The sequence below is a fragment of the Dromiciops gliroides genome, chromosome 3 (assembly GCF_019393635.1).
Source record: "Dromiciops gliroides isolate mDroGli1 chromosome 3, mDroGli1.pri, whole genome shotgun sequence".
Lineage (NCBI taxonomy): Eukaryota > Metazoa > Chordata > Mammalia > Microbiotheria > Microbiotheriidae > Dromiciops > Dromiciops gliroides.
In genome coordinates, this window is record NC_057863.1 from 459,729,585 (window position 1) to 459,749,327 (window position 19,743).

At 37.5% G+C, this 19,743-nt stretch overlaps 1 protein-coding gene across 1 annotated transcript in view; it reads left to right on the top strand.

Moving 5' to 3' along the window:
* The window catches only part of ACVR1 (activin A receptor type 1), a 146,940-nt gene that overhangs the window by 50,490 nt on the left and 76,707 nt on the right, over positions 1-19,743 (top strand). The window contains 1 exon segment of the mRNA XM_043997145.1: positions 11,372-11,445. Within this exon segment, the coding sequence (XP_043853080.1) occupies positions 11,372-11,445 (74 nt within the window).

Genomic DNA, 19,743 nt, shown 5'->3' on the forward strand with positions numbered 1-19,743 from the left:
AACAATAAATCAAGCCATGATTTGTAGCATTTGCCATGAATGCTCACATGGAAAATTTAACAATAGGTTCAAACCAGCCCAAGTTGGCTCTAGCACACCCCTGGATATAAGCCAGTAATCGTTTGAGTGACAAATAAGTCCATAGAATTTTAACAGGTGCTATATGAGGACATTAAAGGAATAGAAAACTGGGCCCTTGCTCATAAGAAGGTGGGTGAGTTATTCTTTGGGCTTCAGTTTGTTTATTCATAATATCAAGGGATTGAACTCTTTTTATAGTGCTTCACAGTTACAAAGGGCTTTCCTTGCAACAACTCCCGTAGACTAGGGAGCCCAACTATTACTATTCTCATTTTAAATAGGAGGAAACTGAGGTTCAGAAAGATTTGACTAGCTCATGGTCAATTTGGGCATATAGAATTCTCTTTCTTATTTGTCTGTCTCTCTAGGTATTTATGTATCTCTAGGTATTTATGTATCCATCTCTATCTGTATGTGTATGTATGTAATGTCTGTCTGTCTGTCTGTCTATCTGTCTGTCTATCTATCTATCTATCTATCTAATAATCTAATAATAATATCTGACAACTAAAGGGAGATATGGGCTGATTATAATAGGTAGCATTTACATGATTTATGGTTCACAAAGCACTTTCTATATCATTTGATCTTCACAGCAGCCCTATGAGGTAGGTGCTATTATTATGCCCATATTACAAATGAGAAAACTGAGGCTGAGAGATAAAGTGTCTGTATAAAGTCAGTTAGTGTCTGAGGCAGGCATGATCTGAGAATTATAACAATGTAGTAGCATAAGTCATGTAAAATAGAATAGTAGAAAACTGAGTACTTTGGTGCTATGGGGAGGCAGCATATTTGCATGATGAGAGAGTCTAGGAAGACTTCCCAGAGTAAATTCGTTTTGAGGCTCTTTGTTTGGTAAGGAGAAATGCCAGGTAAGGGTATTATGTCAAGGCAAGTGTTGGGGAACCACAAAGGGGAGTAGAGAGATGAGGGTGAAGTTGGAGGTGAGAGTCGTGGGGAGCCTTGGACGGGTCCAAGTTTCTGAGACATCATCCTGTATTCTGTTGGAGCCTCCTTTTGGCTGCTGCACTGAGTTCCAGAGATGATTGCAGTGCTGTGTATTCTGTGACCTGTATCAAAATGTGTTATGATGATTATTCAGTAATGTATGCGATGTATCTTTTGGCTTTATCCAGCTGTAAATTCTGACAAGTAAGAGAAGTGCCAAGCTTGGTCTCAAGCCCACACATGTTAGAAATTGAGCGAAATGTAAGTTCCTTAAACTGAGTATCAGTCTGATCTATAAATGGAGCATGAAGAGTACCATGGGATTTGGAAAGCAGCTTTATCTCTCCTGCCCTGGTAATGGATCTGTTTTTAGTAGTGTACCATGGGAGCATTATTCCTCTCAAGAGAGCGAGACTGGGGCAGTGCAGGAAATAATATCATGTTGAAAAGGACACATTAAGTCCAGAGGTCTCTATACTTTCTGAGGAAGAGCTACTTTTGATTTCTTGGAAATATTTATGATCTATTATTGGGGAGTTAACAAGGCAAGGCCAACTAGTATTTATTAAATATTTACTGTATGCTGAGTATTAGGGGATACAAATAGAGGCAAAAAGAAAGATAGCTCCTGCCTTCAAGAGGCTTACATTCTAATGGAGAAGATAACAACAAAAGAAAATGGAATGGAAAGGAGCAGGAAGGAGAGTGGTGGAGGTTCCATCAGGGTGGTGGTGTAGAGATCCTTGAAAAGTCAGAAGCACAAGTGGAAGGAAAATGAAGTTAGGGTGACCCAAGGCCCTTCCCCAAAATAGAGATCCTGAGAGAAACTCTGATGAGGGAAGGGAGCCTGGTGTAAGGAGGGATGTTCCAGACTTAGGAGGATGAAGTATGGATGGATTCCAAGGTGAGGAGGCTCTACATGCTAAGGGAGGTTCCAGGGTCAAAACTGCATCTGAGGTATGGTCTTAAAGTCCTGAAGGTCAGAAAGGAGAAAAGGAGTGAAACACTCTCAATGTAGCATGGAGGGGTAGTACTGCAATATGGCAGAAACTCTCTTTGCCAACCTTTTATCCACATGACCCAGAGATTCGAATTCAATAAATATTTGTTAAGTACCTAATGCATGCTAAATATAAGAAGCATTTAAGGACAAAAATGAAACCATCCCTACTCACAAGGAACTTATTTTAGGGGAGGGGAATGGTAATATAATAGATATGCAAATATACACTTGGTGTTTCTGTTAGTCACTCCAGTCATGTCCAACTCCTTGTGACCCTTTTTTTGGGCTTTTCTTGACAAATATTGAAGTGGTTTACCATTTCCTTCTCCAGCTCACTTTACAGATGAAGAACTGAGACAAACAGGGTTAAATGAGTTGCAGAGGGTTACACAGCTAGTAAGTGTCTGAGGCCAGACTTGAAATCATGAAGATGAGTCTTCTCAATTCCAAGTCTAGTGTTCTATCCCCTGCACCACTTAGCTGCCCCATACACTTAGTACTGGTTCAGATTAGTGTGGCTAATTAATCCCCTGAAATGGTAGCAGTGTCAAATTCATACTACATATTTCCATTGAGCTGGAGCAATGACCATATTTTGCATAATTATGACTTTGAATAGTGGGAATTCAAATGCATGAGATCACTTTAGGAGATTCATTCTTTGTACTGATCAGGCCTTAGATTTAATAAATAGTAATATTAAGTGATTTTAAGATAGTGTACTCTAATCTGGGGAAGTGATTCAAGTTAGACTTTGAGAGAGATTGATGGCTTGTGATCCTACAGCCTAGGATCCTATGCATTTTAGACCATGGCAAAATATTTGGGTTGGGCCATAAATTAAATAAAATTTATAGATCTGCATCAAGAATAGGAAAATAAAGAACAATTTCCAAGACAAATAGACTGCTTTGTACTAAGTACTATGGCCCAGGAAATTCCATTTTGATTGACTCATGAAAATATAAGCTATAAGTATGGATGACTTGCCTTTTTCCTTCTGGCATAAAAAAGCATATTCATTGACACCTTCCCTTGCTTGACCAAGATATTGGTGTTAATGAGCTTTCTCTCATGACCCCAGATATATCTCTGTAATAGGAATTGCTTAATATCAAGTTTCAGGTAATTTCCCTGTGCCACCGGGTAGTCAAAGTTAAGAAACGGGAATCCAAAGTAGAAAGGTTGAAGTAACAGGTAATTTGAATAGCCCTGAACTAATTGTAGATATTTTGGAATATTGCCATTTCAACATGTATTCCCAGTTCCATTAAAGTCACATTTTTCTTTTTTCTTTTTTAAAAAATTTTCTCTTTTTAATTTTTTGTGGGTCAATGAGGGTTAAGTGACTTGTCTAGGGTCACACAGCTAGTAAGTGTCAAGTGTCTGAGGCCGGATTTGAACTCAGGTCCTCCTGAATCCAAGTCCAGTGCTTTATCTAATGTGCCACCTAGCTGCCCCATGTATATTTTATTTTTTTTACATTTTTCTTTTTCCTTAATTTTATTTTACTCCTTTATTATCAGGACATGACTTTCTCTTGACTATACATCCTACTGAAATTGATCCTTTACTTATAATAAGGAAAAAAAAAAATTGATAGGCTGTGACCACCCATGTATTTAACTTTATGTCTCTGTAGCACTCTTCCCCACAACATCTTTATAAGGCAGCGAGATGGTACAGTGGGTAAGAGTGTTGGACTTAGAAGCAGACTTAGAACAGACCTGATTTTAATCCTGTGTGAGACACTAACTTTGTGACCTCATTCAAGTTATTTATCCTCTGCCTCAATTTCCACCAAAAAAAACCCCCAGCATCTATCTCATAGAGTTAGTGTAAGGATCAGATAAGATGATATGTACAAAGCTTTATAAACCTCAAGGTCCTTAGTAATTGCAAATTACTATTATGATTAATAATTATGAGGAGACTGTTTTTCCTTGTCTTATATTTGGTAGCAAGATTAGTAGTTACACATTCTCAGGGTTCTGGTTTCCTTTTACTGGTCTCCTCATTTCCTTTTTTTTTTTTTTTTTTTTTGGTGTTAAGTGACTTGCCCAGGGTTACACAGATAGTGTCAAGTGTCTGAGGCTGGATTTGAACTCAGATCCTCCTGACTCCAGGGCCGGTGCTCTATCCACTGCACCACCTAGCTGCCTCTCTCCTAATTTTTAATATTGTAGTCATGCATATTGTTCATTTGGTTCTCCTTATTTCATTTACTGTCATTTATAGAAATATTTCCATATTTCTCTGAATTTCTCACATTCTTTTTTTTTTTTTTTTGGCGGGGCAATGAGGGTTAAGTGACTTGCCCAGGGTCACACAGCTAGTAAGTGTCAAGTGTCTGAGGCCAGATTTGAACTCAGGTCCTCCTGAATCCAGGGCCGGTGCTTTATCCACTGCACCACCTAGCTGCCCCTCTCACTTATTCTTGATGCACAAAAATATTCCATTACTTTCAGGTGCCAGTTTGTTTCACTATTCCTAATTGTTAAGGGTTAAAATTCTAGCTAAACTGTCTAAAATATCTAATGAGTGGTCGCCAATAAATTATAAGCTTTAGCAAGAGTTAGACTTTTAAGCATTTATTAAGGAGAATAAGAATTTGGTAAAGAGAGAGAGAAGCCTAGATTCCTATCTATTAAAGGGAGAGCACATTTCTAGCTCCCTTCTCCGCCAGCGTCCCCAGGAAAGAGAGCGAGACTGAGCGCCAGTCTCTTCCTTCCTCCTCCCACTAGTCCACGTCACTTCCTGACTCCTGGTCTTGCCCTCAAAGACCTTCGCTTCATGGGTGAAACTCTTCTACAGTAAGTCTCCAGCAGGTGGCGTCATTCCAATCGTTACAGTCCCCCCTGTTGTTCCTCAAGAAACAAAATGTTTCCTTGACGGAACAGTAAAAAGAATATAATAACTATTGCTAACTAATAATATGTGAACAACAATATAGAAAAGGAAGAGAGGAAAGTTTTGTCCAGAGGGGCGATTTTTTTTTTTTGTCCTCATGAACCGACGCTTTGACATTAGTCTTGCAAAGGGAGGGCCTCTGCAGAGAATACATGTTACAGATGGTGTATATTATAACAGAAAGAGAAAAAAACCAACAAAAAGAACAAATCAAAACTGTTCATTTAAAGTCTCTGAAAGTCTTTTCTCAGATGTCCTCTAGGTGTAATCGTGGAATGGAAGTCTTTTCAGGGGCTGATGTGTGGATGCTGGTAATCAGCCAGGAAAATTTCCTACAAAATTGAGCTTAACACAACTTTAAAATAGCTTTATCAATAATCAAATCAAACAATGAAAGTTCTCAAAAACATGTCTAAGGGAATTCAGAATCTTAGTTGTTACACATGAAACATATAATAAAACAAAATTGAAACATTCTTTAAAATTATAATATTACTGAGAAGACAATTGCTGTGATATTAATTTTTAAAAATAATTTTTATCTTTGTTTCATCACTTTTTGCATCATCTGCCTAATTATCCTCATGCCATTATGAGAAATTAGAAAATCTAATATAATTGGTAACAGGTGTCAAGGCCAAATTCAACACTGTATTTATCATGACACCTGAGATAATTATGGGGGTTACCATAAAAGAACAGAGAAATGATGGGATATGAGCATTCCCACACTTGAGCAATATGTACTGCCAATACAGTATGCCAGGCTTAAAATAGGTGGATGGAATATACGTCCATGCCACCGAACATATTGGAGGAAACTGAGTCAGACTTAATCAGATGCATGGGATTAAGATGTCCATGGCATCAGGCATATAGGAGGGAGCATAGAAGCCAGGTGTAGAAGTGAGATGGGTGGGATGAATACTTCCAGCCATCTGTACAATATTGTGGGGAAAAATAAAATAAAATATTAAACCAAGAGAATCCAACCTCAACATTTGTCAAAAGCCGTTCTCTCGGCCATACCTTGACTTCATGCATGTCTCCCCTCATGTGACAGTTCAGTGTCTGCTCTTGCATGTATTCCTCTTGTGATTGGATGGCACCTTGGCCAACTGGCATCTGATAACTCAGAATAAAGGCAATTAATGTCTTAAATGATAAGTTCCCATAATCCAAGTCTCATATGGTTTTAAAATTGAGGATAATAAATGATTGCAAAAAATGTGAATACATCTTGACTCAGAACACAATATATAATTATGCAACAATTTCAAACAATACCCCTTTTTTTTACTTAGTATACAATTTCTTTTTTGAAAAATCATAACATTTAAATATAAGTTAAATCACAACACAATCTCAAAGAAAACTTTTACAAATGTTCCCCTCTTTTTTTTTTTTTTTTGGAATATGCTTATCAAAAATAATACTTCTAGAATCAATTTACACTTGCCATGGCAACCAATTTGCCAGGGAAATGCTTTAAAGAGTTTGATCAAATAATCAGTTGAGGAAAAAAAAATAACAAAAACAAACAACTCAGATTATGGGAGCACAATACTCCTAGAATTAACATTGTATTATGAAATCAAAACCATCTTGCAATGTTTCAAAATTAGAGAGATGAATAAATAGAAAAAAATACACATGGAACAATAAAAGACAATGAAATTCAAACTAGGGAAATCTAAATGATTATGAACTTAATATTAATAAGAGTATTATAAAATATAAACTTGATCACATGACTATAAAAAGCTTTTACAAATATTCTCCTTGTTTTAAAAACTAAGTATAAGACACAATCTCAAAAGCATGAAAATCTCTATGAAAATAAACCCATACCATTAATTGCAAAATGTAGGTGTAATAGCATAGAAATCCTATGTAACCTCTGAACTGACATTATTACTCTGAGTGAATTCAGAACACTTTTGATTCCGATATCTAAAATCCCCAATACTCATATCAATACCTTGCTGCTTACTTCTACATTTCTGTAAAATATGTACCCTTCCATGGCAAAAGAAGCAGAGTCTTGAACTATGTTGATTGTCATTCTTATTCAGCTTAAGTTTTTCTTCTTTAACCCCTCTATATTGTCTGTCGGGCTTTTCACCATACAAATGCTTTATAAGATTACTAATTAAAGACAAAAGCAGGTTAGCAAAATTATGAACAAAACGAGCATAACTGGAATTTAAAGAGTTTTCTAAGATTGTCTCAAAAGCACAGCCAGGCCGGGGAAGGGCTGAGCCTGAAGCTGCAAATGCAGGTAGAAAAAGTTGAGCATGCGCATCAGATCTCTGGACTTCCCAGGCAGGGGAAGCTATGGGCTTGGCCATAGGAGGAGTAGAGGGTGGGGTCTGGAGAGGAGGGGAGGGACCAGAGCAATTTGAATCAGACTTGATTTTGAACTCAGGCCTGGATTCCTCTTCCCCCACTTTGCCTCCAGGTGCTAGGGGATTAAAAGCTTCTAGAGGGTGGGTCATTGCCTCCAGGCATGCAAAATTAAAGCAACAATTACTATTAGAACTGGGAAAAGCTGTGGGAATCTCTTCAGGTTTCTCTGAAAAAGCATGGTTGGGAGAGGGAGAGATATTTCCTTGTGTGAGTAAGTTGCTGGCTCTTTTAACAAAAATAAAAAGAAAAATAGAAAATCCACAAAAACAAAGCATTAACATGATCTTATCTCCCATTTGTCTGGTTAAACAGACTAAAATAAAAAATAGGATAATTAGGGAGTTTAAAAGGTCCATTCAAAAAAATTTAAAGGGAAAACACAGCCAGTATGCCAGTACTTAGCAGTTAAAGGGAGAGGGAGGGGAAATTTCTTACCCAACCAGAAGATCAGAAGACTGAGGTTTAGCTTTCCTCTTCGTGGTCAGCCATCTGTTAAGGGCTAAAATTCTAGCTAAACTGTCTAAAATATCTAATGAGTGGTCGCCAATAAATTATAAGCTTTAGCAAGAGTTAGACTTTTAAGCATTTATTAAGGAGAATAAGAATTTGGTAAAGAGAGAGAGAAGCCTAGATTCCTATCTATTAAAGGGAGAGCACATTTCTAGCTCCCTTCTCCGCCAGCGTCCCCAGGAAAGAGAGCGAGACTGAGCGCCAGTCTCTTCCTTCCTCCTCCCACTAGCCTGTGTCACTTCCTGACTCCTGGTCTTGCCCTCAAAGACCTTCGCTTCATGGGTGAAACTCTTCTACAGTAAGTCTCCAGCAGGTGGCGTCATTCCAATCGTTACATAATTCATGCACATCCACCTTGCTTCTGGTTCTTTGTTGCCACAAAAGTGCTGCTATTAATATTTTGGCACTTATTGAGTCTTTCTGTTTTTGACCAACAGTGGAATTGTTGGGTAAAAGGGTATGAACTATTCATTTTTATATCATAATTCCAAATTTCAATCCACATTTAAAATCACTAAGTCTGATGATACTATAGGACAGGGAACTTGGGAAAAATCAGATGTGTTTAGTGTAGAAATAAAACCTTGAGGGCCAAAAGTTGGGACTTATGGGGAATGAGGATTTTGATTAAAGTCCGATCAGGAAGTTTATTTCAAAATGCTTTTCCTCTTTGTAGAATTATTTTTAAACTAGCTGAATTATCCAGCTAACAGTAGCAACTCCATTCACTAGAACAAAATGGCAACCAGCAAGAGATCCTGACATCTTTTCCAAAAATTTTGGCAGACTTTCAGCTATCTGAACACTGTAGATTAGAATGAGCTAGATAGCATAGGGGAGTAAAATCTGTATCTACTTTTGTCTTTGTTTTCAAGAGTCTAAATTAGTGTTTTATTTTTGGTTCGTTGGTAGAGCACAATAATAACTAACCAGCCTGATGGAAGGCATTTTGGGGGATGGTTTTTTATTGCATTTGTGGGTTTAAAAAATGTTGGTGGTTGATTTTTGATTATCATGAAACAATAATGTCCATCTCCCTCTTCCTCCCTAATCTCTTTTTAGAAGGGATTTCTTTCCCTTCTAATATTGGGATGCCTCCCAACATTTCCTTTTCATCTACCATCATAATAAAGACAAGGAACTAAGGCTGCAGAGATTATGATAAAGGGCTTAATCTTGTAACAGTTAATTTTAAAAGTTTTATTTCTCAACAGGTGTGTACGCTGTTCCAAGGGCCAAGGGCTTTGAAAATTGTCACAGGTTGATCAAGTCAAAGCAAATCTCTTCTGGGGCTTCTGGCCTATAATGTTTGAATGTGTATGGAGGGTGAAGAAATCAGTGCAGAGTCATAGTAACAAAAACAATTCTTTTTTTTTTTTTTAAGTGAGGCAATTGGGGTTAAGTGACTTGCCCAGGGTCACACAGCTAGTAAGTGTTAAGTGTCTGAGGCCAGATTTGAACTCAGGTACTCCTGACTCCAGGGCCGGTGCTCTAACCACTGTGAAACCTATCTGTCCCACAAAAACATTTCTTAAAAACCCATGGACATTTTTAGACATATCCAAAAAGGTGAGTTTTGTGAACTAAAAACAAGAATAAGATTATATTTAAGAAATACAACAAATAACAGAACCTTGGTCTTCAGGTACTTATTAAAACTAGTTAAGTGATCAAGAGGGACAAAGGATAAGACATGGGAGAAGCTATCAGAGTTCCAAAGAGAGAGACAAACTGAGGCACTTAGATCAAGTACCTAGACTAAGTACAGTTTTTACCTTCCCCTGGGAAATTTTGGGAAAAGGTGATACATGTGTAATCGTGTATGAGATAGATATCAATGCAGCCATGTTTTCAGGAGAGATATTTATAGTTTCTGATTTGTACAATACTTTTATTTTAAATAAAGTACATACAGGATTATTGTTAGCAAGCTCACCAATTTCCATACTCTTTGGCAGGCCAGTCATTTAAATTGTACTTTCAAAATCTTAAATTAGAAAATTGAAGAAACGACAGTGGAGGCTTTCACCAACACCAGTTTCAAAATTTTTCCTACAAAGATTCCTTGAAGAACCCTGTAATCTCTTTTCCTTTTTGATAGACATGCAATTTCATACTTTAAAAAACATTAAATTTTCATCTATCCTTTGTTAATTTCTTTCCAGATAATTTCTGTTTGGGAGATGAATAATAGCTGAAAAATCTAGAAGCAGAAAATCTTTTTTGCCTTCCCTCAGAAAAAGAAGTAAAATCATTTGACCTAATATTAGTCATCTGTTTTTTTTTAAGTTATTGGAACTATCTAGTTTTGCTATTCAAGCTTTTCAATATTAATATTTAATTTTATATCATAAAATAAATGGTGTGTTTGTGCTTGGACAATCAGTGTACTTTTGGGGTAAGAGCCCTGTGCTATGGAGTCAGAAAAAACTTAGAGTTTAATTCTTCCTTTTCGCCATGGTGAGTAAGTAAAATGTAAATGGGGGATTCTATCACCTTCCTCACTGGGTTATTACTAAATCACCCAGATGGATCTATGATCTCATTCTTTTGGAACCTCTCTCCATTAATGCATTTTGCAACTCATCCATTTCTGCCCATCCTGCGCCACTCTTGTCCATGTTCTGCCCCCTCCCCCCCAACATAATGTCTGTATCATTTTACAAATTTGAAAGGGCTGCACAATCACCAGCTCTTATTATTTGGGGATGTTTATCTAGTGACTGAACACTTTGAAAAATTCAAAATCTTTCATACAAGGTAAAAAGAAGAGGGAAGGAAAGAGAGGGAGAAAGAAGAGAGGAGAAAAAGAATGGGGAGAGGGGCAGCTAGGTGGTGCAGTGGATAGAGCACCGGCCCTGGAGTCAGGAGGACCTGAGTTCAAATCCGGCCTCAGACACTTAACACTTACTAGCTGTGTGACCCTGGGCAAGTCACTTAACCTCAATTGCCTCACCAAAAAAAAAAAAAAGAGAGAGAGAATGGGGAGAGACAAATATATCCATAGATAAGGACATACAGAATAAATACAAAGTGGATTTGGAAGGGAGGGTACCTCAAGCTGTGTTTGGAAGGAAACCAGGGATTTCCTGGTGGAGAAATGGAGATGAGAATAGAGAGCGTTCTTGAATTATTCAGATAATCTGTTAAACCGTAGATTCAATGCAGGAGGACTGAAAGAAAATACTTTTTTTTTCTTTTAGGAGCAGAGGGCATATGTTTGGAAGTAAGGGATGAGCAATGTGGGATGCATCAGGAAGGTTTTGAGTGCCATGCTGGGCACTCGGTACTTGATCCTGTCATTATATAGGGTGTTTGAAAAGTCTTAACAGCTTAAAACTACTCTTAAGGTTTTTTGAATACATTTTATATTGTCAGGTTGAGAAAATACCCTTATTATACCAGGAAGTTGGATTTGTGGCATATGAATTAGAAGATTCAAAAAGGGGCAGCTTTTATCTGAAGTTCAAAGTGTACATGCTTACATTTCTTTCTTTATTCCTACAGTTGTACAATGTTAGATGGAGTTATGATTCTGCCTGTTCTCATGATGATAACTTTCCCCTCTCCTAGTGTGGAAGGTAAGGCATGGTTCATACTCATTCCCACCCCCACCCCCACCCCCACCTATAAGATAGAGAATAATTGAAAAAGTGAGTACTCTATAGGAAACATATTGTTTGTTTTCTTTGTCATATACACTTTCAAAGTTTTATTAATAATGACATTTTTTTCAAGTGCTTCAGTGTTTAAATGTCACATTGACCAATGAAAGAGGGAAGGGGAAGGAATAAGCATTTATATAGAGCCTATGTGCCAGGCATTTTGATGAGTACTTTTTATAAATAATATCTTATTTACTCATAATGATTATTAAATCAACCAAGGTATGTCTTAAGAAAAATGCTGTATCTTTGGATCACAATTCTTCTAGCTAGGTGATGTAGTGGATAGAACTGTGGGCCTGGACTCAGCAAGACCTGATTTCAAATTTAGTCTCAGACACTTCGTTCCTGTTTGACTCTTGGCAAGTTACTTAACCTCTGCCTCAGTTTCCTCAACTGTAAAATGGGGGTAATAACAGCACCTTCCTCACAGGGTTGTTGTGAGGATCAAGTAAGAGAAAATTTGTGAAGCACTTAGCATACTGCCTGGCACATCGTAGGTGGTAAATGCACACTTATTCTTTTCCCATTTCCTCAGTATATTATCCTAGTATTCTTTCTGAATGTTTAAGGCCCAATCCATTTTGACATTTTAAAGGAAATGCTCTGGTTCCTTTTATAGTACCAACATTTTGCTGTGTTAAATTATGTACTATAGGGGGTAGCTAGGTGGTTCAGTGAATAGAGTACTGGCCCTGGATTCAGGAAGATCTGAGTTCACATCCAGCCTCAGACACTTGATACTTACTAGTTGTGTGACCCTGGGCAAGTCACTTAACCCCAATTGCCCCACCAAAAAAAAATTATGTACTATAATGTGTGCATACATATACACATGTATGTGTATGTATATATATATAATACATACACACATAAATAAATAGATGATAGATGATAGATGGATGGAAGCTGGGCTTGTTATATATAGATATTTAATTACAATTATATTTTTTATTTCTATGCTATTATGATAGTAAAGGACTTTAAAAACAAAACAAAACTATAACACATTATGTTCTGAATTCCATCAAAATAATACTCCCAAATATTTGAAGTTTATAAATAATTAATTCCAGCATTGGAAACCTAGGATATTAGATAATTATGGCTTTTAACTGTATTGTGTTTGTCGTCTATTCATAATATATCAGCATTCATATTTCCTTTCATTATACATAAAAGTTCTAGAAAATCTGTGTTGGTTAGGTTAGACTATTTGACTTGAGTTTACTGCTAACTGTTTAACATTTGGTGCTTTAGGTTGTAATGAAACTTTCCTTGCTCACATACTGAAGAGTAGCTAAAATGCCTTCTGCTCTTTTCACTCCCATTAGTCATTAATTATACTATTATGCAGAGGTGACACCATTGTAGACAATATCAGTTCTATACTTGTATAGCTATTGTTGGCTTTCTCTTTCCTCTTAGGAGCATATACAGGTCAGGTCTATTAGACTACATAACATTAATAAAGAAAATATCTACATAATTATGAATGTTTCTGTCTCAAAAAGTTTACATTATGAAAAATACTTTATTGAAGATTTACTTCAGTGAAAATTAGTGAGTTATGGAGCTATTTTATTACAACAGAAACCTTTGACCCATCTGATGGTATTCTTTGTTAGGTTCCCAAATAATTTCCATGTTGACTGTATAACAGAATTTCAAAAGCTGGTATTGGACCCTCATTCAGTATTTATTGTTAGATGCCCAAGTAATTTTGAGTTTGACTTAATAATAGGATTTCAAAGGCTATCATTTCTCAGAATGCCTTAGGCCAATTAGGGGCAGGAAGGTACAAATCCAATAGAATTTTATTATGAACCATAAAAGTTCTGTTTTCTGCTGATGGAAGAAAGATTAGGTCTTTCTTTGAATTTTTCTGTATTCTTGCTGAATAGTCAAAAAGTTCTTGAAAGGATTGGACAGTAATAGAAATGCATTATATATTTCTTTCTGTTCCTTTTTACTGTAAAATACCTTTTAAAAATATTCAGTGCTTACCCCTATTTCCTCAGATCTATTATCAAATGAGGGAATGTTGGGTGTTTTTGGTAAAGGGAGGTGGCATCTAATGTATCTCTTCTATTTGGGAAGTGATACAGAGCTTATTTGCTGCTATTAAAAATATGAAATAAATATGAGAGGACTAGACAAGATGCCTTTAAAATTTTAGTTCTTGACCACCAAATGCATTTTTTGGTAGTCCTAATGATGGAAACAAAAGAGATAAATTGAGAGAATTTTAGACTAGGAGCCAATAGACCTGGAATCTAGTCTGCCACAAATTATCATTGTAACCTTGAGCAAATCACTTCACTGAAGGCAGAGCTACTAAGCTTCTTCAAGATCAAGCATTCTATGAATAGGTAAAAACTGTCAATTCAGATGTCTAACTAGCTGATATAACGAAAACGGTTAACAACAATAATACTAGCTAATAGTTACACAGCACTTTAAGGTTTGCAAAGTGTTTCATAAACATATTTTTATCTTCACAACAGCCCTGAGACATAGATGCTATCATTATTCCCATTTTGCAGATGAGGAAACTGGGGCTAAAAGACATCAAGTGACATGCCCAGTGTCACACGGCTAGTGAGTGTCTGAGATGAGATTTGAACTCATGACTTCTGGATTCCTGGATTAGTGTTCCATCCACTGTGATACCTTGCTTTAGTTATGTACACTTCTAGTCTTTCTAGAGAAAGCTTGTTTAGTGCCATGTCTTCCTATGGAGACTTTGTGAGTGAAAAATTTTTGTAAAATTAAGAGTTTTTCATGTGGAAAATTAAAGCACCTTTTGTTGTTTTTCAGTTGTGTCTGACTCTTTGTGGCCCAGTTTGTGGTTTTCTTGGCAAAGATACTGGAGTGGTTTACCATTCCCTTCTCCAGCTCATTTTACAGATGAGAAAACTGAGGCAAACAGTGTTAAGTGACTTGCTTAAGATCACATGGCTAGTAAGTGTCCAAGGCTGGATTTGAACTGAGGAAGATGAATATTTCTGACTCCAGTCCTGTCACTCTATCCACTGGACCACTTAGTTCCCCATTGAATCTTAGATTGTATTAGATAAAAAGTAAAATTTGTCTAGGTTGATGAACTGCCCACAGGAGGAGTTAAATGTTTTGTTGGGATTGCATATAAGAGTGTAGTAAAATAACCACTAGGGACCCTTTCCTTTAGGTATGTCTGAGAAGGTTATCTAAATTAAGAGAGTCTCTTGTTTTATGAGTGAGACGAATCAGTGAAGCTGATTACGTGGTGAAGCCAAGCAACATGTGGTTTCATTGGTGTGGAGGTCCTCTATTCATAGTTAAGAGCTAAAATTCTAGCTAAACTGTCTAAAATATTTAATGAGTGGTTGCCAATAAATTATAAGCTTTAGCAAGAGTTAGACTTTTAAGCATTTATTAAGGAGAATAAAGGAGAATAAGAATTTAGTAAAGAGAGAGAAAGGACTAGATTCCTATCTATTAAAGGGAGAGCACATTTCTAGCTCCGCTCTCCACCAGAGTCCCCAGGAAAGAGAGTGAGACCGAGTGCCAGTCTCTTCCTTCCTCCTCCCACTAGCCCGCGTCACTTCCTCACGCCAAAGAAAAGACTCCTGGTCTTGCCCTCAAAGACCTTCGCTTCATGGGCAGAACTCTTTTACAGTAAGTCTCCAGCAGGTGGCGTCATTCCAATCGTTACATCATCAACACTTTAGCACATTGATAACTGCTCAAGTTGTTGTGATTAAAAAAGAAAGATTATCTGGCAGCTCATCATCTGTGGAGGATTCAACCCACATTTAATGAGTCTGATCTTCAGAGAGCAGAGTTAAAGGTCTCCAGATGTGCACTTCTTAAGTAAGATCTGACAGCTTATCCTTTGAGAACCCAGAGTTACCTTCATACTGCAAGATGAGGCACCAGAGGACTTGAGTGGAAGAGATATGTCAAAATTCAATTGGAGGGGCAGCTAGATGGCGCAGTGGTTAAAGCACCGGCCCTGGATTCAGGAGTACCTGAGTTCAAATCCGGCCTCAGACACTTGACACTTATTAGCTGTGTGACTCTAGGCAAGTCACTTAACCCCCATTGCCTTAAAAAAAAAAAATTCAATTGGACACAAAAACAGTAGCAGTTTCTCACCCACTCCTGTTACTCCTCACACCCCTATTAAACAAATAAAACATGACTAAAATCATCCACCACCACCCCCACACAAAGAAACAACAGAGAAATGAACAATAAATTTTTTAAAAACTCTCACCCATAGTTTTTCAGAGTATAGCAACAGAAACTAGAGAATGAGGAAAATAATAATAATTACCTAAGGCTAATGCTGATTTCAAGGTGGTTTATGTGAATGTAGTCTTCTCAAAATATTTTGTAGAATCCATCCTCTAGAGCAGGGATTCTTTTTGTTTTTGTTTTTTGTGAGGCAATTGGGGTTAAGTGACTTGCCCAGGGTCACACAGTTAGTAAGTGTTAAGTGTCTGAGGCTGGATTTGAACTCAGGTCCTCCTGAATCTAGGGCTGGTGCTCTATCCACTGCGCTACAGAGCTGCCCCTAGAGCAGGGATTCTTAACCTTCTGTTTTCAAGGATGCCTTTGGCATTCTGACAAAGCTTGGGTACTCTTCTGCAGAATAGTGCTTTTAATTACTTAGAGTAAAATGCATGGTATTGCAAAGGAAATGAATTATATTGAAATCCAGTTATGAAAAAAATGTTTCTTAAAGTTCATGGGCCCAAAGTTTATAACCCATGATCTAGAGGGAGGGCTAGAGAGTGTTCCTTATTTTGACAACTGTGAAAACTAAATGTGAGGTTACCAGCAGTCAGGGTGAATTAGAATCTTCATTTCATACAGTATCCCTGAACCTGTGATACATTTAGCAGGAGGACCCAAGTTGACATATATACTTTGATGTCACTTGATCTAGCTATTCAACTATTTCTTTATAGCACTATTTATGTACCCAGTCATTCGTTGAGAGACAGTAAAGTCTTGCCTAGATTGCAAGTATAGCCTCCACTGCAAGACAGCTAGTGGGGAAGCGGAAGATTATAAGGGATTCACTTTGTGGTGCTCTACTTAGCATGGCTACTTCTCAGCCCATTGAATTCCAGAACTCTGAGCTCAAGTGACCAACTAGCCTCGGCCTCCTCCAGTACCATGGATGTGGGTTACCTTGGCTGGCTGGCATATGGACTTTAATCTTGGTCATAAAACACAAGTAGTTACAGTAGACTGATCCTAATGAGCTGAAATTGTGATTTGTAGAGATTTTTTTAAAAAAAGGAACTATATCTCTTGCTAGACTTCTTTTTCCTTTTTTTTAGTATTAAAACAGACACTAGACTTCCCCATGATAATATTTCTTTCTTTTTTTTTTTTTTTTCCAATGGGAGGTGGGAGAATGAAGGGGAGAAATTTTGAGTTGTATGAATCCAGTCTGATCTGTATGTTCGCCAAGAGGGTCTTTCCAGTTTATCCATTGTAATGTAAAGAATTAATTGTTATTTGAAGTTTTTATGCCTCAGTGTGCACTGGCCTGGGGCTCCGCAAACCGCATGATGCTCCATGCACTGGTTGTAGCCATTGCCATGGCGCTGGCACCTCATGTCATCACCACTCGCCGACCCCTACATGGGTCTGGCAAAATTATAAGGATTGGGAGCCTAGTGAGGGCAGTCACATGACTGTTAGAGTGGCCAGTCAATTGGCTGGGGGCTTTGTGGGGCTTCTGGGAAGGGGGGAGGAGAATTCGCCATTCTAGGTGGATGCTGGAAGGTGACAGGAGTTCTGCTGCGTATTCTCAGCTGATTCCTGGGCGGTGGTGGTTTTTCAGGTTGTATAACTTCCCTTTCGCCATTTTATTTCCTTTCCCTTGATCCTACTGATCCTGTTTGTGTTTTTTTTAAAGTTTGTTCTTATTAAAATAAATCCTGTTCTGTTTTGAGGGACTCTGCCAGTATCCTTCCTTGCCCCAATATTGCGGCAAGCCACTTAGCTAACACTCCCCAATTAAAAATTGGTCCCCACACTCCCAATTTGGAATTGTTAATATTGTCTTTCCTCTCCTTCATCTGTGACATCTATTAAGATACCAGATCCAATCTTCACATTGCCATTTTCTTGAGGATATTGCAACAGCCTCAGAGGAATTACCAGTACTGTTCCCCCTTACTCCGCTTCCCCATCCCTCCTTAATCTCCTTTATTCATAGATATGCTCATATTTCTACTGCTCAGAAATCTTCAACAGTTCTCTCTTGCCTAAACAAATACATTTCAAATTTCTTTACCTAGAAACCAAAGCTGCGTACATTCTGGGGATATTCTACTTTTTTGTCATATCTGAAACTATTTTCTGATATATTCTGGACACTTCAGCCACCCTCAGCTACTCTCTATCTCCCATACTGTCCTGATGCCTCAGTCAAGCTCTTCCTGGTCTGTGAAATGCCCTTCCTTTCCTGTTGAATTCTTACCTGTTCTTTGAAGCCCATAAATGGAACTTTTTCCATGAAACCCTTCCTGACCTTGCTAAAAATCCTTTTTACTCCTGACCACATTAAGATCATGACAAAAGGTTTCTATAATGTCCGTCTTATTTGTTTTGTATTATTATTGTATTTTTTATTGTTTTTGTAGTTTTGTATTAGTATATGTGTTGTATTATTGTGTAATAGATTCTAGATTTGCAAGCTTATTGAGGGCAGAGAATGAGGTATTTTGATAAACTATCTTGCTCACAGTGTGTAATGAATTATCACATTTGTGGTAAAAATTATTTTGTGAATTTGGGCTGCTTTTGTGAATTATGATACTTTCACCTATCCTTTAATGCTTTTGAAGTCAGTTAGTAACATAAACCCCTGGAAGAGAAATTCTTGGTCCAGTCAGGGGTAAGTTATTACAAAGAGCAGCAAAGGCATGAAAACAGCCTGCAGGGCAGAATTTTGCTGCTGTGTCTACATCATCATTGTATCATCATCTACACATCATTGTGATAGAGTTTAGGTGGTAAACATAGTTTGTTTAATTTATAATATAGATAGTATTATGTAGGAACTTTTTATTAAAACCATATTTCAGTATTGTACAAAGATTGTCAAGGGTGCTTTGATGGCAAGGAGCTGTCTATCTGGGAAAGTCCCATTGAAATGCCAATAAAAAAGGATAATCATGGATTTCTTTTTTATGTCTTTTGTTTGGTGTCCTACTTCTCATACACCTTCAGCTTTCCATATAGGGCTACAACCATGTTATCTGGTTTCCCTCGGAGAATAAGGCTCTCTGTGTAAGAATCAGTGTTTCCTAAGAAGAGGTAGTTTCAAGATCTTTTCCCAACTGTCACCCTTTTTGCAACTGCCTCTTTCTCTGGGACTGTCTGCACATAGACTCTGTTCTATTTTAGGCCTCTTGGTTTTACTAACATTGTCACTGCAGTTTGTTTTCATGATTGTCTTCTCTTAGCTTTTGTAGAGAGAGGGTAATCATTGCAACTGGACTTGAGTGAGCCTAAATGTTCAAATAGTGTATTGCGTGGCAGCAAACCAAGTCTGGGTCATAGGTTTCTAGCAGCTGGGATCTTCTGCTTCTACCTGTTTAACTTCAGATTGAGTGGCTAGATGGTTCAGTCAGCAGCCTGGAGCTCAGTAAATCTCAACCATTATGAAGAATTCTGAAACTGGAAATAAATGTTGATAATTGGAAGGACTAGTTATCTCTTTTATGTGTATATTTATCAACCTGTATACCTAGAAACCCATCCATCCATGCCTTCTTGCATTGTGCTCATGTCCTTTCATTATGCCTCCAAAGCCATTTGCCTACTTCATTGGGGACCTTCCTATGATCTTCTATTAAAATTTTGTGGATACCAGTGTAATAATGCTTTGGCATTGTTTGTCCTGTTCCATGATTAGACTATACCTTTTGCTAGTTATGTATGATCTGGATGATGTTTTTATGTCACTTCTCATGAAAATCATCACTGGTAATATAGATTCCTTATACACACCATGCATCATTCTATTGCTCTTTGAGTTGCCCATGATTTTGACTGTTCAGAAGTCATGATGTTTATTCCACAGACATTTATTAAGTGCCTATTATATGCTAGGTACTCATTTGGATGCTGGGATAAAAAATAATGAATGAAACAATTCCCATTCATAAGGGGCTTACACCTATCTAAAAAAGAAAAGAAGTG